Source organism: Bison bison, unplaced genomic scaffold (assembly GCF_000754665.1).
Source record: "Bison bison bison isolate TAMUID 2011002044 unplaced genomic scaffold, Bison_UMD1.0 scf7180017864473, whole genome shotgun sequence".
Taxonomy (NCBI): domain Eukaryota; kingdom Metazoa; phylum Chordata; class Mammalia; order Artiodactyla; family Bovidae; genus Bison; species Bison bison.
The window spans coordinates 3909179-3930190 of record NW_011495034.1 but is presented as its reverse complement, the minus strand read 5'-3'; the positions used below and the strand labels follow the sequence as shown (position 1 = coordinate 3930190).

The following is a 21012-nucleotide window of genomic DNA, read 5'->3' as shown; positions in this document are numbered from 1 at the left end:
AAAGCCCCAGGGGCCGCCACCGTCGCCACCGCCCGCCCGGATCCCGCGCAGCCGCGGCGCACCATGCTACCTGCGGCCACCCTGGCGAGGCCGCTCGCTGCTTCTGGAACCCTCACTCGCGGCATTGACAGCCACCGCACAGGAGGCCCCGCAGCCCCGGGCTCCGACAGTTTGAAAGTACAATAGTTGGTTTCCCTGACCACCCGACCCCGCTGCGTTTGCCATCCCGGCTCGCCTGTCGGATCTGAGTGGAGAAGTTGTCCGCAGCTGGGGTTAGCGCTTGCTCTCTCCATACGCCTAACACCTACGTGTATTTCTGAAACAGTCAATCTTAATTAACAATCAAAAGAAAAAAAAAAGGAGCAAAGGAAGGGAAACATTATTGGGTTACTATGCACTTGCGACTGATTTCTTGGTTTTTTATCATTTTGAACTTTATGGAATACATCGGCAGCCAAAACGCCTCCCGGGGAAGGCGCCAGCGAAGAAGTAAGTGCAGGCTTTTTTACGCATTTGCTCCCTCCCGCCGCGTTCACCTGTCGGGTCGCTTTTCCTTAACTTGAGTCGGCTCACAGCGGCGGCAGTCCTCCCACCCAACACCCCACGCCTGGAGAGGAGGTAACAGTTGAGGCTCCTGTGTTTCACGCCTTCTTTTCGGCCGCTCCTCTCTTGCCCCGCATCTTCCTGGGTGCCATAGTCCGGCGGACCCGGCGCTCCTGTGCCTCCCGCGCCCCCATAACCGCAGGTTAGCGGAAAAGTTTGCTCCTTCTTTAAGACCAGCTCAGAGGATGTGTGCTTTCCCCCCAAGACTGGGACAGGAGCCTCCAGCCCCCAGGCGTCGCGGACGCCCGGCTAGCGGGATGCCCCTGACCCACTGAGTGCCCGCCGGGGGAGGCGCGGCCGCGGCACCCGCTCACCTTGCGTCGCCACCTCGCGTGGGGAGACCTCGCGGGGTCCTCCCTCGGCAAAGGGGTCGCGAAGAGCTCTGCCGCCCCTCGGGAAACCGAGAGCCAGCGCCTGCGCGGCCGCTACCCTCAGCCACGCGCGAGTGGAACGGTAGGGCGCGCCGGGCGCTCTGGGTTCGCTTGCCTACGCGCTGGCGGAGCCGCTCGGCGTACCCCTCCGGGGATCGCGAGAGATGCAGAGCCAGCCGCTGGGAGCCAAGGGTGCCAGGTTTCCAGTGACAATCTTGCCTGTCACCCAGGAGGGCTTTTACCGTCTCAGGCCCTTTCAAGTGGGTCCCCTGGGGGCAGACACATACCGAGGGTGGGGTCCCCCTAAAGACTCTGGCTCGCCTCCTCGCTACCCCTTATCCTGACTCCAGTTACTCGGAAGGTTGGCTGGTGTAGCCTTCCTAGGACTGTGCCGTAGCTGGGATGAAACGGGTATCCCGAAGGGCACCCCCATCGCGGCTTGGTCTGTTTCAAGGTGGAGTCTTCCATAGATGAGGAGACAAACCCGAGAAAGGCACCTCTCCTTGCTGCCGGGAAGGCTGGCGCGCTGGGCGCTCTGGCTTCTGTGCAGAAGTGGGGAGTCCCTTCTTCGCAGATAGAGCCGGAGCGACCCGGGCTCCAGTGTAGGGAGCGCTGGTGGGGACCCGGAGGGAAAAAGCTTCCCGGGGCGCAGAGAACGATGCTATTTCCTTGACCAACTCAGTCCGCCGCCGCCCGGGAGTCAATGACGCTTGCCGGCGCCTGCTCCGGCGCGCAGAGCCAGCTCCCAGCGCTGGCCGGCGAAGCCCCTCGGGGTAAGCGTGGGTAACAGCGCAGAAGACACAGCATGGGCTTGTGTGAGATGGAGATTTAGTAATCGCTTCTCCGCCGCTATTTGTGCCCTGTCCCTGGACGTGAGGGTCCCCTGAAAGCGCCCTTTGTGCCGCTTGCCTAAAGCAGACAAGGTCTGATTCACCTGAAAATTGTCTTTAAAAAACATAGCTGAACCAAAGCGCCAGGGGCTCCTGCCCAGCCTCACTGCCTCTAGGATCGCGTAGCAAGGGGCAGGAGGGCCTAATCTAAACATGTCAGGGCATCCAATTTATTTTTCTTGGCCTCTGAATGGTTGTAGTCTTCAAAACTCTTCCACCTACCCTTCCACTCGAGCCTTGTGGCTGCCTCATGCGGCTGCCTCACAAAACAAATGGCTTGGGACTCGAGGCTTGCCCTGGTTCCTGGCAGTCCCCAGGTCACCTTTTTGCAAAGTCTGGCTCTAGGGCACTGAGTGTCTCCTGCAGGTCGATGGCGAGAAAGAGAGATGCTAGGCACAAGCGCAGCCCCCTGCCTTCCCATCCCATATTCCAGCCAGTACCCAACCCGGCGCCCGTGGCTCACACCCTCTTTCACGCTACCGAGGATCCCAGGGCCAGGAGCCGCACAATTGCAGGGGAAGGACAGGGTCTTGCATGTCTGTTAGAGTTGTCTCCGATTCCTGGGTGGGGGTTGGGGGAGGGCTGTTTGCGATGAAAGACAACGGCAAGAAAGCTGACCACCCATTGGTTCTCACTTCCCTGGTGAGGACAGCGGTGCAGGAAGCTGCCCAGTGGTGCTGCCGCAAGTCTTCTGGGAGCAGAGGGGGATGATGCACCTCTGGGCTTGGACTGGAGAGGATTTACAGAGTCTAAAGACGAGCTGCTTTTTGATCTGCCTTCATCGTCTCAAGGCCAAGTCAAAGGCGCCCTCTTGTTGTGCAGCGGGGATGAGAGACGGAGTGGGTGAAACTGTGTTGAAATTCCGAATGTAATGTGGGTGTGAGGCGGGAGAGAATTCCCCTAGCAGGGGATGCTCCTTGCTCCTTCACGCTTGAGTCTTGCCTTTGCTACTGGGGTTTGCTGGTGCAATTATGGGAGAGGGGCGACCCCTTGCGTTCTCTGAGGAGACAGATTCTCTTGGCAGGTGTAGCATGGGGCTTGTTCGTTTATTTTGAGAATGGGGAAGGGGTAAGAGGGTAAAGAGAGAGATTTGTTCAAAAATCCAGAAATTCTAGGTCAGATTGCATGTTCACATACTCATTGTTTGGGAAATCTCTGAGGGGAAGAGTTTTCTCAAATAGGGAATGCAAAAAAGTTGTTTAAATGAAAAATAAGGTAGTAGAGGTATTCTAGAAAGAAAGTCTTTCTTCTTTATTCTTCAAGAGACAATTAAAGTATTTAAGGGTATCCATTTTGTCCTTAGAGTTAAATAGCTTCACTATCCTAAACTTTAAAATCTTAACTAATGATAGAAAATTGAGGTGCAAGAAATATTTTTCAAAAATTTTAAAGCGGTTTTGGTGGAAAATGTTTTGGTGGAAAAGTTTCTTGCAAAAAAAAATTCATTTGCAGTGTTAAATATTATCAAGTATAAGGAGCCATGACTAATCCTGAGATAAAGGAGATAAAGCTATATCAGTAATCCTGGTTTCCCTCAGGCAACTGGTATACCATTTATCTCTACTTTGTTGCAAACTAGTTTCTTGTTTCCTTTTATAAAAGAAACAGCATTTTAAACAGGAGTTTGATACTTTAAAAAATACTTATTGGGTTATGGATAAGGATCTACCTGCAATGTAGGAGGTGTGGGTTCCAGCAGGGGTCAGGAAGGTCCCCTGAAGAAGGAAATGGCAACCCCACTCCAGTATTCTTGCCTGGAAAATCCCATAGACAGAGGAGTCCGGTGGGCTACAGTCCATAACGTGACAAGAGTCAGACACAACTTAGCAACTGAACCACCACCACCATGGCGTTATGGATGAAAAAATACCCAATAACTGTATTATCTACTTGGATTCATATACAGCTCCTAGAGTTGACTAAGTTGAATTTACTTAAGATAAACATGGAATGCAATCCTCATTCAACAGTCCTCAACCAGAAATGTTTTCAGAGGATGTTACATAAAGAATCCTTAATCCAGTTTTAAAATCATTTCCCACTCAGCCTTTGCTACTTGATAGAGTTAGCTTCTGAATTCTAGATTATCTGCTAATAAAAGTAAAGGTTGTGTTTGCCATAATAACCACAGTATCTTACAATTGCACCACACTTTAACTTGAGTTATTTGCTAGGGACCCTGTATAGCCACTTGAGGTATAGAGGCCAGTATTAATATACCCATTTTACAGGGAAAGAACCCAAGAAACAGAGGCTAAGTAATATATACAAAGCTGTAAAATACTGGATGGAACTTGTCTCCTGCTATTTATGCTATATGCTAATCCATGTCTGTGAGTAGATGTCAGGAGTATTAGATAATAAATCTGATTGTCTCCAAACCATCATTTATCCTGTGTTTGGAGAATAAGCTCTTATGGTTGACTGGACGTTTTTGAACTGTTCTTTCTAATGTATTATATATTAATGATTGGTGTCAAAGAGTTAAATACCTGATAGTTTGCTAAGTATAATATACTATTTGGTTATTAGGAAGACATTGTGGGTTCATATTATGCCAGAATGCTATTGTGAGAAACATCAGATGCCATTACGGTATCCTTTTTATTTGATGCCATCTATTAATTCATGTTTAATTGCTTGGGTTACAGACAGATCCAGGTTTTGACAAGCCATTGTATGCATCATAATTACCAAGCTCCCATTGTACAATCTATAAAATTTTTAAAAATATTTCATAAAGATGTTTGAAATAAAGGAGTAAGAACACAAGAGAAATTATTTTCATGGTGACAAACTGAAAAATGATGAATACAGTGGCCGCTGCTCATGATATCTTGGTTGTTGAGCCATTCTCTGAAATTATGATACACTCTTGATGATTATATAACTACCTGGGAAAACAGGTTAACTGTAAGACAGAAAAATCGTTCATTCTGCTATACATTTTGTAATATTAACTTTAATGAAAGTGTGTCTGGTTTGGATACTGACTACAGTGCATTTTTTCCACTTGTCTACTTTGTCGCAGTCTACCTTGTTTTTGAGAGAAACACTGTTTAATGGATGGAGATACGAGTAAAATTTGCTAGAGAAAACATATTCTGCAACATATCATATGATATCTTCATGAATCAAAGCCCCAAATTCAGGCTCTTAAGTAAGCAGTGATGGCAACATCTAAATATAAGCAAAGATCTATTTTTGTGAATTCTAATTTAATCATTATTACACTATCAAAATTGTTTCTTAAAATATCTCTTTGTCATACTATTTTAACCCTTTATCACTTCAGTAGAATGATTTTACTAAGAGCATTAAGAATGATAGTTTTGTCTTTTTAGTCCCAAGTTATTCTATGTAAAGTCATTGACAATATAGTAGGCATAAAATTGATCAATGTCATTAATTCAGCATTTTTTAAGCATGAAATATGAACGGCCTTTTAGCTTGTAAGTAAGTAAATAAGTTTCGTTCAATCGTTTCTCCATTAAATATTTCCTGGAATTTAATATTTTACAAATTAGGTCCCCAGAAAGTGATGAATGGGGAATTACAACATGTAGTTAATTTTGATTTTCAAATTATGGAGAAACTCTCGCCACACTACTGCAAAACAAGTTTATTAGTCATCTGATCACTTGAGGCTATTTTAATTAGAAGAGAGATCTCCAGATTGCTACTATTTCAAATATTTCTAGTTAAATGGTTAATCTTTTTTTAAAAAAATGCAATCGTTCTTTTAAATTCTATGTATTATTGATAGAACACTGTATGCTGTCAGATCCCTACGTAGAGTTAAGACAACATGATCCCTCTGCAATTACAAGAATAAACTATCAAAAAATAAAACTATTCCACATACAACAGTTTTCTAAATCATCTTCCCCCTGCTTTATCTCTATGCAAATGTTTCATTTTGGACATTGTCCTAACCTCTCTTCCCACTTCCTCACTATTCACTCTCCCCAGCCCCCAAAATATTTTTTTCCAAGTAGTGAATTCTTGAAATGCCATCAGAGTGGGTATTGTGTTTCATGAAATGTAAGAATCAACTTTGGTTACCATTAGGAAAACATCATTCAGTTTTGAGAGCATGGTAAGGATCATGTAAGACAGTGTGTTGAAATTATATGTTTTACTTAGTTAGGACTTTTTCTTCTCTGAACAGCACATTGTACACTGGCATTCTTTTGAGAATGATCATTTGTAAAAATGTTGCATCATAAATTATATAGATTTTTTTTTGCCTTGCTTTTGATTTTGAGGAAAGATGTGGGTTGCTTTCTTGATTGTGAATTTTTTCGTAAGATTTAAAATGATTGGATTATCTTAAATTTACCATACGTTGGCCAACCTAGTAAGTTTGAAACGCTTTGTAACTATATCTTAGCAAACATATAGCATATAAACATATAAAGTATAAAATACATATCTGTAAAAGATGCTGTCCATTTTTTCTATTTATTTAGTTCTGTCCATCAGATGTTTCCCATTCAGGATTATTACTAGTATTCTGATTAAAGTAGTTATCCAACACTGCTGAAAAGAATGGAATGTTCCATTCTCAAGGATTGTGGGGTGCTGAAGATGCCATTGAGTATTAAGAAATCCCACTTTTCTGCTCCGAGGGTATCTCAGCAACATGAAATTTTTAAGCAAAAGACCTGAATTCTTTTTACCTAACTTCTCTTCCCACTTCCTCACTATTCACAATTATTCAAACCGTAAAAAGTTTGAATAATTTAAAAAATTCATTTTAAAAAAGACATGTTTGCAGGTGCCTCTTATCTGATGAGAATGTTTCTGCCTTATTTGTAATCTTGGCGAAGGAGCTAGTTACCATCTGCTGTCACTAAAATTCTTCTGAAAGTTTTTAAAGAAAATTTAATGGTACTAAAGGATATGATTGCCCAATTAAATACATATTTAATAAGCTTTAACTATCTTTATGCTTTATGCCTTATGCAAGCATCCAACCCAGTCTTCAAATTACTACTTTATTAGGCTTCTCTCTGACCTTAATAATTTGATGGATAACAGCAAACATACATAAATCCATGGTAGTGCCTGAGACCTAAGACATCACTGAGGGAGAATTCCAAGTGTGTTTTGGGAAAAGTAGACTGAGAAGTAGAAGTCCTGGGTGCTAGGTCCAGTGCTGCTTGTAATATCTGAATAACCCAGACAAGCCCTTATACCACACAAAGCTTCAGTTCCTCATCTGTGAAGTGAGGTGGTTGGTTAAAATTTTAGAGCTAAATGATGCTTATAGTCTCTTCAACCTTTAATCTTTTGGTATAAGAGCATGAAGCATGAGCAGAAGTGGGGAGTTATTTCTTCTAAACTTAGCTATCTTATTTAACTCAGTTTAGTAGATGAAGAATATAAATGAATATAAGAAGTATCCATTTATTGTAAGTAAAATGTAAATTCATCATATAAAGATTAATAAGTAACTTATCAACATAGAGGCTGAATTAATTATGATATCTCACACACCCCCCGCCCCCATCACAATTTCTAGTGCCAGAAGACCATAGCCGTAGCATCAGTCCACACACTCCATCTTCAGCAAGTTCATTGTGTCCTTAGACGTAAGAGTCACAGGGAACCGGTTTGGAATCCCAACCAGAGAGATGCTTCAGAACTCCCTTACATGTCAGGCTTTTAGAAGTGGCCTGTGCTGGGGGTGGAAGTGGCAATTGCAGTGGCCCAGGTTTAAGTTATAAGACCCTGTGTTATGATAGTAACTGAGCAGGAGAGTGCATATGAAGGAAAAGAGGAAGAGAGCCATATTTGTCACCACACTTTGGAGTATAAGGACTCAGGTCTGGTGAAAAGCAAGGCACTTCATCTGGGCTTCCCTCGTGGCTCAGCTGGTAAAGAATCTGCCTGCAATGTGGGAGACCTGGGTTCAATTCATGGGTTGGGAAGATTCCCCTGGATAAGGGAACACTACCCACTTCAGCATTCTGGCCTGGAGAATTCCATGGACTGTATAGTCCATGGGGTTGCAAAGAGTCGGACACGACTGAGCCACTTTCACTTCACTTCACTTCACCTGTTTTAAGGAGCCTAGTATATCATTCTCAACTGTGGTTTCTCGTTTTTATAGCCCTTTTTGTGCACATAAGAGAGCAGTCATTGGTATCAGGAGCTTTAATTTTACATTGCCAAGACTTCCAACTGAAAATCATACTTGAAAGTCTCATCAACTGTGGAACTGTATTAGTTTGCCACAGATCTTAGGAGACCTGAAAAAGTTTATAGTAAGGAAAGATGTTTCCTTAAAGTATAAAAGTGATTTTTTTATATCATTCCACTTGGATCTAGCATCTACTCATAGCATTCTACTTTCAAGCAGATTTTTCAAAGTACCCTCTCTTAAAATAAGAAATTCTCCAGTGGGCAAGAATGGAGGGAAGGATAGTTAGGGACTTTGGGATGGTAATGTACACACTGCTATATTTAAGATGGATAACCAACAAGGACCTACTGTATAGCACATGGAATTCTGCTCAATGTTACCTGGCAGCCTAGATGGGAGGGGAGTCTGGGGGAAAATGGATACATGTATATGTAAGGCTGAATTCCTTCATTGTTCACATGAAACTATCACAGCAGTGTTAATCGATTATATCCCAATAAAGAGTTTAAAAATAAAATAAAATAACACAAATTCTCAGAATGTATTGAAACGAAGGAATTCAGTCCATCTATATAGAACATGAACTACTTCTGCAACATGCCCACCAAGTAATTGTCTAGCCTCAGTTACAACCAGGTAGGGCTTCTCTGGTAGCTCAGAGGGTAAAGAATCTGCCTGCAATGCAGGAGACCTGGATTCGATCATTGGATTGGGAAGATCCCCTAGAGAAGGGGATGGCAACCCACTCCAGTGTTCTTGCCTGGAGAATCCCAAGGACAGAGGAGCTTGGTTGGCTACAGTCCATGGGGTCGCAGAGTCGGACATGACTGAGTGACTAGCACTACTACTTAATAACAACCAGATCCCATGCCTTTGCTTGCTTCTCCTAGTCAAGTTGGGTCTTCTGTATCAGGAAGCAGGGTATATTTTCTAGCATGCCTGTTCTCCTTCTTCTGAGCAACTGACAGGGGCATGAGATTGAGATTTAGTTACCTTAAAACTTCCTTCTAAAATGAATACACAATAATTCAGTGCACCATATTCACTCCCAAAAATTGCCCTTCGAAAACTAGCTGGTAAGCACATTTATAATTATACCCCAATACAAAGCACATTCCTGAGAGTAAGTGGTAAAGCAGCCCCCATTTTATAACCACATAATACAAGCCACCACCACACAATATAAAATCACATAATTTGTGAAATGCTTATTTTAGAACACCATTTTCTTAACATATGCTTGATTATAAGAAAAGGAGCAGCTATTTTCCCATTGTTATGTACCCTCATACAATGGGACCTCACATATGTGAACACGGTCATCTCGTCAAAGGCTGTCCTGTAAGAAGAGGCAGAGTCAGTCACATTTAGATGATAGGAAAGAGGTGAAATGTTATGACAAAGTGTGTATAGATACCTCGTGGCAGCTGTAGTTTTATAGTTCTCAGAACCACTGTTATATTCACATGCATTCTATCTGAATGTGCATTTGTATTCATTTATTAAAGTGAGTAATGTGATGATGATGATTTAAATAGGTGCTGTGTTTTAATCACCCGTGGGTGCCAGACTCTGTCCTTGATGTTTTTGCAAATATTATCTCACTGAGTGCTCACACTTAACCTGTAAGACAGGTGCCAGTAGTCTCATATCAGTTGCCTGAGGTCACTTGAGTAAGATGTGGTACCTGGGATTCCAGCCCAGGACTGACTTCAAAACTCATGGCCTTCCTTGATTTTTTCATGTCACTTCAACTGTTGGGGTTGGAGTACTTGAAGCAATCATGGCGGGGGATGGGACAGGGGCTCTCAAACCCTACCCTATTTTTCTCTTTCCCTTACTCTCATTGCTTAGTATCTCTTCCTCCTCATTTAACAAACCACAAGCCTTCTTCAGACTTTTACTCCCGAGGTTGCTTCTGGTATTCTAATACTCTTTCCCACATCTCTTTCCTTTCTTGGTTGTTTTTCCTCTCCTTTCTTAAACCTGTCCTACTGATAGTTTTTAAACATAGAAAGTTGCTTAGAAGCAATAGAATAGCACAGTTTATATGAAGTACTTGAAGATTATTCTTCCCATCTATGGTGTGTAATTCAAGAGAAGACTGACTAAGGCATGAGAATGTGGGCAAAGTCTGTAATTTTGCAGTTAAATATCAAAATCCTTCTATGTAATTTATAACCACAATAGATATTTCACTGGCTCGTGTTTGTTATCCAGAAGAGTTATCTTTATGGTGCTTCATAAAATCTCTTATTTATATTCCTTTTACCATGAGCATTAACAGTAACCTCCACCCTGAATTCTTGCTTTATGGGCCTTGGTACAGTGCTTTTCAACCCTAACTTCAAATTAGAATCACCTGGGGATCTTTAAAAAATAGTCAGGCTCCACCCTAGACCAGATACAACCATCTCTGGGGATGGGGACCTGGACATCTGCACTTTCAAAAGCAATCCTGGTGATGCTAAGATGCAGTGAAAACTGAGAAGTTCTATTGAAACCTTCATCTGAAGATAACACTGACAACTGAACAATTTGAAAACAATGCCAGTTACATGAGAGCTAGACAAACAAAGTAGACTTGTGGGGATTATGATAAGAGATGAGATCTGTGTCACTGAACAGATAGTAGTTTTAAAATGTAAAGCATGTGTTTATCTGATAGCCCCAGATTGTTAATCAGGTGAGTCCTGTTTAAACTTGTGGCACTGACTGGTGCAGCCAAGATCATGTGATTTAGAATCGTCTTGTTCAGAGAGTCGGAGGAGAGATAGCAAAGTGCACGCAGTAGGATATGTGGGGAGTGTAACAGACACTGCTGTTGGTTTCCCTGACGGGAACCTTGCTGCCAAGAGAAGTGGATTCAGGAGTCAGGGTGCTTGCTGCTGAACTACAGCAGGGCTGAGGGAGGCAATAAATAGGATGGAAGATGAGGTATCAGCCGCACCAAAGATGTTTTTTTCAGAGCTACAGAATCATAAACAACTGTTTTCATGTATTACAAGATGATTGTGCCCTAGAGTCCTCTTTGTTTTCAGGAAAAGCGAAATGGTTAGGAAATAGCCTCTAATAAGAAATAAACATCTTTTTCTTTTATGATTTCTACAATTCCTGACTAACTCTAGATTGACTACTGGTGATCAATGAAACTACTGTAAACCGCATAGTTTTAACTGCATCTTAATGGGTGACGTTTTGCAGTAAGTTGTTTATTCTTGAACTTGCTGTTCTTACTTCCCCCCTAATGTGCTCTTCTTCAAGTGGTTATCTTCATTAAATCTTGTTTATTATTCTTTTCTAGCCCACGAACGATGTTCAGACCTTGCCATAAACCAGGGAAAACTCCATGTAAAAGTGAAGTGGAAGTTTGGGCTTCCTGTCAGACTTAATTCTGCTTGTTAAGGGGGCTCCTTGGGAGAATTTGGGTTCCAGGGAGTCACTAGGCCAAATCCCAATAACCACAATTGCCAAAAGCAATTAGACTGAGGAAAGCCAGGCTTTGGGGGCAGAGGGTCATCACAGCACGCTTGAGCCATTGCTCCGTGGTCAGACCTAGTTACTTGTCCCTGGGGATTGGGAGCAATCATGAGTTACAGGCAGCAGGAAACCCACCAGAAAACAATGCTTTTCCACCAATTTTTTTCCTCAATAGGTTATTCACCCTACGCATGCACGAGATGGAAACATGCCGCCAGTATACGTGCCCAGGGCAAATCACGGTCATCTTATAAACCACCTTGTCTGCCTGCACGAGGGCAAACCACACATACAGAGCTCCAGCTGTCACCACTGCAAGCTCTCCTCCTCCCTTCCTGAGTAGATAAAAAGAACTCAAGGAATGCAGCCTGAGTCTTTGTATAAGAGGTGTCCGATTAGGATGGGGAGGGAAGGGAAAGGATCTTTGTAAACATCCTAAGGTCATTTTAGATATAATATTACTGAAGTAATATTTGGAAATAAGAAAATAGAAGTACATTACACAGGATAGGAGGTCTAAAACCTCCTAGGAAAAGACCAAGAGCAAACTTAGGGATTCTTTTACTGAAAACAATACCATTTTGAGGTGTGTCGCTGTCAGTAGCTCAGTCAAAATTATTAAGAGCTAAGTGGTGCTCTAATTTTAAGCTCTCAGTATGTTAGAAAGTAGAAGCTCTAGTGGTAAAGAACCCTCCTGACAATGCAGAAGATGTAAGAGAAGTTGGTTTGATCCCTGGGTCTGGAAGATCCCCTGGAGGAGGGCATGGAAACCCACTCCAGTACTCCTGCCTGGAGAATCCCATGAACAAAGGAGCCTGGAGGGCTAGAGTCCACAGGGTCACAAAGAGTCAGGCGTGCCTGAAGCAACTTAGCATGGGAGAAGATTGTTAAACCTCTCTATAGGAAAACATTCAAGTAGCACATATGTATCTATCCTTAATAATCTCAGTGAAAGTTCACCTTTGAAACTATTGGCATTGCCTCAAATACCCAGAAAGGTTACTCTGTCACCTCGAGTGTTGGATCTTTAGTTGAACAAAGACACAGAGTCCCCACTGATCAGTGTCCTAAATGTGGTCTAAGTCTGACATTCTTTTATGATTCAGAATGATGTCAGTATATTTCAGTACTCCTATGATCTTAAACCTTAGACTCCTGTGACCTGAGTCTCTCTTTGTTTAAACATATGGATGGGTGATATTGCTTTTTTTAAACCCACAGAAAGGCAGGAAGTCACATTCTTATTCTTGCCAGCCTTCTGCGGAAACTGGCATTCTCCAGGTAGCACTGGGCAAGTAAACTCTGACCTCATGCCCTTTGCCAGAGTTAGCATGATCTGCTATCAATATGATAGCAGTTTAGTGAAATCATGTATTTGATTTTCTTTGGTCTTAAATTTGGCCATGAGCTGATTTAAGAATGGAAGAATCTTAACTTTTGGAAATTTAACAGCAAAATGTGCTTACTTGTATCATACCTTTTGATGACATGTAGTTTCTGCCATGAAATACAAAAGATATAGACTAATGTTGCCTGACTCTTGAGAGTCTTGAGAGACTCTTGAGAGTCCCTTGGACTGCAAGGAGATCCAACCAGTCCATCCTAAAGGAGATCAGTCCTGAGTGTTCATTGGAAGGACTGATGTTGAAGTTGAAACTCCAATACTTTGGCCACCTCATGCGAAGAGCTGACTCATTGGAAAAGACCCTGATGCTGGGAAGGATTGAGGATGAGATGGTTGGATGGCATCACTGACTCAATGGACATGAATTTGAGTAAACTCTGAGAGTTGGTGATGGACAGGGAGGCCTGGTATGCTGCAGTCCGTGCAAAGAGTTGGACACAACTGAGTGACTGAACTGAACCTGAACCTGAATGTTGCCTGGCCACAAGCTAAAGGACCACACATTGAGCCACTTCCCTGGTGGTTCCGACAGTAAAGAATCTGCCTGCAATGTGGGAGACTGGGGTTCAATCCCTGGGTCGAGAAGACCCCCTGGAAAAGGGAATGGCCACCTACTCCAGTATTCTTGCCTGGAGAGCCCCGTGGACAGAGGAGCCTGGTGGGCTACAGTCCATGGAGTCACAAAGAGTCAGACACAACTGAGCAACTAATAGTTTGACTTTTCATTGAGTCCCTGAAGATTTGTCTGTTACAGATTTCAGTCTTATTTCCCAATGTGTGACCAATTTGTTGATATAAGTTTAAAAGGACACTCATTACTATTAGGTAACAAGAAGTAAAGCCCAAAGGTAGTGTCCTTAAGCCCCTCTGGTCTAAGTTCACACACTCATTTGATGTCAATATTAAGATGTTAACTTGTAGCCCCCTCCACAAAGACTAATGTAATTTAAAATAGGCAGTGTCTCCTGTAGCATATTTCTAAGACATCCATCCAGCATTCCAGTTCTGTCCAGAGCTTGATGTAAATCCAAGCTTTTAACATAGATCAGTGGGATTCCCTTGGAAGCCAGCTAGACTTGCAGGATCATGTCGATGCATTCTTGGCCCCAGTATAATCAATGGCATGTGCCATTCTACCCAGCATGGAGCCTCCAGGAGCCAGCCCTAATTCATATGTGTTTGCAGACTTGTGAGCATTATGTGCCCATTCAACATTTAATTTCTAATAGAATAAGGGAGATTTCCAGCAAGAGTAGCTCTAAACCGTTTCAGGCTACTTCTACTGTTTTCAGTACCCACGTGGACATCTCATTGATGTTCTCGAATTCATTGTCAACTGTTTGCCTTTGAATTTAATAAACTGCCCATACTATAATGAAGTGCTTACAAACCCAGCAAGCTTTGTGGAATCGTTTTTTAACCAAACTACTTCATTCATAGATTTTGGGGGCAGAAATACCCTCATTCATCAGATAAGAACATATTTCAAGTGAAAATTTCCGAGATTTTCCAGTGCAGGATATTTTCTCTGCCCTTTCTAGCCCAAACTTACTTCCTCAATCCACCCCTTAAATTCTAAACCATTACCAAGATGAGTCGAATAGCCTTAATTTTAGGCTCTTCCAAAGAAAAAACAAACACACAGACAGCGGAGTTAATTTATAAAACACTGTTAACATTTATCTTGGCATTTATCTTGGCAGGTTTCACTTCTCTCCTGTCTAACTCTTGCATGCTGACTCTCTCACTTAGCAATTCATGGAGGGAACAAGACATTTCTATATATTAAAGCACCTGGAGGGCCATTGCATAAAATGATTTCAATGTTTGTTCACACTTCCTGTACAAGATTCTTTCCTCATGTACAGTTTTGTTGCTGGGTCTCTGAAACCTAAACCATCCCTTTTACTTTAAACCTAAAGCCAGTGGAGAGCCATTTTTACAAGAGCAATAAATGAAAGTGGCTGTTCAGATACTTCACTTGAATTGGTCTACACACTGAAGTACCTTTTTGTTAATACAAACCCCTCATGTTCCAGCAAGAAGCTTCCTGAAAATCTAGGACTGCTTAAGATTAGACAACCAAGGACCAGGAATCTCCCCTCCCCCTAACACCAGCTCCCTGCTCCTGGGAGTATGCCAGCAATTTTGCAGGATTCATTCTGACAACTGTTCTGGTGTAAATATTTAGAGAAATCCTTTCCATTAGAGATGAAACAAAGTGTAAGTAAGTGTTCCCAAGTGATAGATCTTATTAATGTTTGCAACAACAAGCCTTATGCTATCTGATGCACAGATTCTGATATGGGACACTAGAGAAAAAGGTGAAGGGGAAAAAAAAAATCAAGACAAGAGTTCGATTGAACTCTATGTAACCTGAGCTGCAAAATATTATTTTAAGTTATCACCAGAGAGATGACATGTTTTAATGTATACAGAATGTAGGGGAAATGACTTCGATTAAATTGACAATAGTAAAACTTGGCTACTGGTGTTTTTAATGATTTAATAAAAAGTGAGGGACAAATAAGATTTTTTGATCAACCCTGCCAGTCAAATACAGTTCTTAGCTATTTCTCCATATTCCCAAAAAAATGAAGTCATACATCTGAGATCCTATCTGGTGTAAGTTCTCATTTCTATATTACTCAAGAACTACTAAAAAGGATAATGGCTAGTCTCTAATGCTTATATCAAATATCACTTGTTGAAACAGGGTGGTACCCTAGCCTCAGTGGGTGGAAGAGCACTAGTCCACTTCTGTGCCGTCCTATTTGCGTAGCATGTTCAAGTGTTTTCTATACTAGGGGATTGCCCAGCTAAGTAATTGAAAGCACTGGAGGCTTCACTGACTGAATTTTAAGTCAATCCTGCTATACTGATGATTACTGTGATACTTGATTAGAAAAGGTATTCATTCTTTATACCAATTATTGTTTCCACCTTCCCTTGATGATTTAAGGCCTACATTAAAATATAAAAAGCCAAGAATTTTAATTCAGTTTCTATATTGATAAGTCACAATCTAAGATTTCTTATTAGTATATGTAATTTTTTCTTCTTTTATAGGAGTAGGATTTTTCTTCACTTTCCATAGGATTTTTTTTTTCTGCTGAAACTCATTTTAGAAAAACAATGCTCTAAAAAGAATATTATTAAAATATCTACAGTGAGATTTTACTCCTCCTTGTTTTGAGTCTAACTTATTATGACAACCATTTGATGCTGAGTCTCCAGTTGGATCCCACTTGAATCCTGTATTTGTTGATGATTTAGCAAAGAAAATAAAAAGAGATTTAAGGAAGATGAAATGGAAACTTGATAAACTTCATTGAAGGAAAATATCTTTTTCTTTGGCTTTTTAGAATCTTGATCTTTGTGAGTTTGGACTATGGTTAGAGAAATGCCACACTAGAGGGTGGGTGAGTTGATTTCTGATTAACGTTATGCTGTATAATTTAGACAAATCATTTAGTCTGTGATTCAGTTGCAGCCATTATAAAATCTGATTTTTAATCTTTCTTTTATTTGAAAGCAGGACACTGATCTTGAAGTCCCTGCGACAGTAAGATCAAAGAACTTTCCCTTTCCTCCTTGTAGCATTCTCTAAACTTAACAACTATTCATCAAAACTTCAAGAATATGGAGTTAGGGCTTGAATGCAGCAGAAGTTTCTCTTTGTACTTTCATGGGGTCTTTTAGATCATATTTTTAAAAACTAACAAATGGAAAAGAAGTTCTAATGGGGGAAAAGTTGAAATTAAACTTAGCCCTTATTAAAACAGCATAAATTTATTCATTTGTTCATTCAACAGTTATCTATCGAACATTTAGTACGTGGTGAGGTTACAAAAGTGAGCAAACCACATGTGAAACCTGCCTTCGTAGCACATCACGGTGGTTAAGGAAAAAAGAAACATGAAACCAGAATTAAACAATATTTGGTTTACAGTAAATGAGAACTGTTAAGCACTCTAAGCTGTATAACTTTTCTTTTGTAAGGCTTGCATAAATACAACTGGAAATCAAAGTGTTTACAAATAAGCCTAATGAATATCCAGGTTTTTCTCTGGAAAATAAGGATAGTAGACATACTGTAAGGAAAACACAGGAAAGTCGAAGACAGATCAACAGAAAACACTGGAATTTATTGAGTCTCCTGGTATTTTCTTGTTTGAAAATTTATGACGGATGAATAGGAGTCATCATGTAGCATGACCTTTGTGACAATCATAGGAAGTTTGCCATGCAAACCATAAAAGTGGTTGGCATTGTTAGGTAAGGCTTGTAATGGAGCAGCATGGTTTAGCTGAGTGAATTTCTTTTTTTGGCACTGAACAATTTCTATAGTTGAACTTTCACATGAGTTCCTTAACTGGAATTACTTTTATCAAACAAACATTAAAATATTGTATGTTTAAACATAGTGCATTTTTGCTCATATCTCAGAGGCATTTTCCAAACCTTTTATGGTAACCTTTGACCACGACATGGAACATACAATCAGATCTATTAATACGTAAAGCACCAGTGTGGCAAGTGCATGTCAACAAGTTATTTGGATTTCTATGTAAGTCTGTTCGTGATCTTTCCTAACATCAATTGATAGCTGTAAGTCTGTCAGTTGCCAGAATTCAGATTCCCGAAAATCACATGACCCACTTCTTTTCTTTGTGTTATTACTAACTTGTGAAGGATTTTGAGTAAAGAGAGGTGACCCTCAGGCGTTTTATATGTGTTATCTCATGTAACCTTCACCTCAGTCTTGTACAATATCAATATATAGTTAACTATTTTAGAAATGAAGAAACTGAGGCTTAAACTAATTAGGAAACAGGTCAAAATGACATAGTCAGCAAGGGTAGAACTGAGTGTGTACCCAGATCTTCTAACCGGAAGCACTGTTTTCTCCATTACACTCTGCTTTTCATTAAGTCCATTAACCAAGAAGGCCAGAAGAGGTTTAAGTGAGGGAAATTCTCTTTCTGCTGCTGAGACAGAACTACTAACGCCTTCTTGGACAAGTGAGGTTGAAAGAGTACACTCGGCTAACTGGCAGAAACAGTTACTTGGGAAGCAGAACAGAAGCCTCTAAACTTGTTACAGCAGGGGCCTGATACGATCACAGCCACTCTTCTGAAAAGTCCACCGTCACTGCTCAACAGGAGTCAGAGTGGTGGCAGGAGATGGGAAGATGTGAGCTCTGTTCATAGCAAAGGGATTGGAGATGAGAATGGGGAGGGCGCTTGGCTCTCTGGCTCTAGCCCATGGGTGGTACCATTTACCGAAATTGAGAATACTAGAGAAAGAGCCATGTGGATTAGGTGTACAATGTGTTTTAATAGCTAGGAAGATTGGGGGAAATTATGTCTGTGGTATAATTCCCTTATGTAACTTAAGAGGAAAAAGAAAGGCCAGAGAAGTGAATTACTTGACCAAACTCACTTTGCAGTGGAGCCAAGAGTAGAAACAACTCCTGTGGCCATTCTGTAACACCAAACACCGCACAGCAGATGGTTCCAAGGACTGATATTCCAGAGAAGTACTCTGTGGATCTTCCAGCAGTCTGATTTCCTATTTGTTTAATTAATGGTCATTTCAAAGAAAATTATCTGTTCACTGGCTATTTATTTCACAATCTCTTCATTTTCTTACTCCAAGATCTAAACCTTAAAAAGTCCCTAGTATAAAAGACTCACAAGAGGACACACACACACACAAAAAAAAAACTCAATTGTACATATTCCCATAAAATAAACTTGTCAGTTTTCTCGTCAAATATATTCTTATTCTATTCCTGGGAATGGTAAGTTCAAATCTGGCCCTGAGATGGTAGAATACCATCATGCCCATTTTTAACAACAACATATAAATATATTAGCTTGGCCAAAAATTTCATTCAAGTTTTTCCATAAGGTTATGGAACATCTTGCATCTTATGGAAAAACCGAGATGAACTTTTGGCCAATCTAATAATTTTGTATAACTTATAAGCACTTTTTCATATTTGTCTTGATTTTTTTCAATACCCTATGAAATGAGCAGAGCAGGTTTTACCATCCTCACTTTACAGATAACTCTCAAAGATGTTAAGTGATCTGTATAAACATCATAAAGGTGGTAGGTGGCAAACCTCAGCCTCAGGTTTCTTACAGGGGAATATGTCTTTTGTTTTACTACAAGTTTATAGCCTTTCCTGCATTGGCAGAATCCTCTTTTATCTTCCTGTGAAATTACTACTATTAATAAAATTTTCTTTGAGTCTGACAACAAAGGCATATAAATTAGGGGAAATCTTTGTTATGGATGAGATTGTTCTTACTGGTTGATAAGGTGAATTGGTGGTTCTTTAAGGTCCTTTCCCATTGTAATACCCAAGCGTGAGCTCATCCTGGAAGGTGAGGTGTGGGGAAATTCTGAGGGAAAAGGGTACCCCAAAAGGGGGACCATTTTAAAGAATGAACAAAAATGCTTTTAAATCTAAGAATAAAATTCTAAACCCATGACTCCCTCAATAGTCCTTATAAGCTAAAAGAAACTAAAAATAAAGATTCATAGTAATATATTAATTTATAAAATTATTAAAGATAAAATGCTTTCCCATTTTGTTGTTTCATTGTCTATAATCATTTACTTTTGTTATATATAAGGTCATGAATTAGGACCTTGAAATTAGCTTCCTGATTAAAATTGACTGAGAGCTTTCTGATGATACAGTATCCAAAGTAACTTGCTTACTGGGGGCATGATGGAAAATGAACCAATTTGGATCTCTTTTTGTTACTAAAGATTTTGGCTCTACAGTCTCAATGGAGAGTGACCACTTGTCATGGACCACAGGAACATTTCTTTGATCCAGTGAGGAAGATAGAATATCAGAGGTATAACAGTCAAGTGTCTGTGCTCCTACTCTGGGCAATATTAATGACTAACTTTCCAAGACCTGTCTCCACAATGACTAATCACAGGGAAATGAACATCAGGGAATGATCTCAAACCCTGGAAAATGTAATGGGATATCGATCCTGTAAGAAATTACACTTAGTGTCAGCATTTTAGCTCTCTTTGGTTTTGGAGAACTCTTAGATTCCATTCCTAAGTTCTCACATGCTCAGGTGTAGTGATTAAACTGCGGGATCACAAGCACTGTGATTCCCAGCTTTGTGTTCTGAACTCGTATAGCCCAAGAACAACTTTTCCTAAAGTCCCATCACCTTTCAAAACCATGACGTATCCTTGTTATCGTCATGGTCAACTCCTTGGCCTGCTTCCTATGTTTAGTCTTAACTTTCTCTCCCCTCTATTTCTCTCCACAAATTTTACATTCCAGTCAAACCAAAAAAGAAAAACACAAACCCTGAAGAGTGCCACTAATCCTAGGAGATCCTTGTCAAGGCATCAAACTCCATAAACCTCAGCTTTTGCTTTTTGGGGTTTGAATTTTCTTTTTAATAAAATGAAGGGGGTTAGGGTATTATTCCTTATGGAATCTTGTGAACCTGTTAATATGCCTTGTCCTGTGCTATGGCTTTGGGATACACAAAGAGAAATAAAACAAGTCCAAGCCCCAGGACCTCAAAAACAATCATTTTAACTTACTTTTCTCCCTCCCTCACTACCTGTCCTTCTGACTTGGTATCTGAATGCCCTTATCTCAGTTACCACGTTGTTTTATGCCTGGTCTCCCAAGTTAGAAACCCCCAACTCAAAATGTGTTACTCCTTCATTTGCCCATTGAAAACTGATTGTCAAATGCTGTCAGTCCTGCCTGTCTTCATTGGAAATAACTTTAAGATCTGTGCTTTCTTATTCATGCTGTAGTAATTGAGCAGAAAGCAGTGCCGGGTACAGACCAGAACGTCCTACTGACGCCCTCAACTTTAGTCTCCCTTCTCCAGTGCATCTCTTCTTCACCATCAGAGAGGATTCCCTTAAAACCAAATTAGAGCATGGTCTTAGATTTGCCCATAAACAGTTCGTCCAGATTACATTTATGATTAAATTCAACCCCCACCCTCCCCCAGTTTCTCCTTATTTCTCAAAATCCAGCTCAAATGTAAGGTCTGCCAACTAGGTGTCTGCTTTCTGCCTGGTTTGTACACAGAATTCACC

The 21012-nt window shown here is 41.0% G+C and overlaps 2 protein-coding genes across 2 annotated transcripts in view; one reads left to right on the top strand and one right to left on the bottom strand.

Annotated features, from left to right (window-relative positions):
• LOC105004355 overlaps positions 1–293 on the bottom strand; it is a 69172-nt gene extending 68879 nt beyond the window's left edge. Inside the window, exon 1 of the mRNA XM_010861951.1 lies at positions 21–293. Coding sequence (XP_010860253.1) covers positions 21–293 — 273 coding nt within the window. The remainder of the gene's footprint in view (positions 1–20) is intronic.
• RSPO3 (R-spondin 3) overlaps positions 27–21012 on the top strand; it is a 94423-nt gene continuing 73437 nt past the window's right edge. Inside the window, exon 1 of the mRNA XM_010861752.1 lies at positions 27–489. Coding sequence (XP_010860054.1) covers positions 393–489 — 97 coding nt within the window. The 5' untranslated portion in view covers positions 27–392. The remainder of the gene's footprint in view (positions 490–21012) is intronic.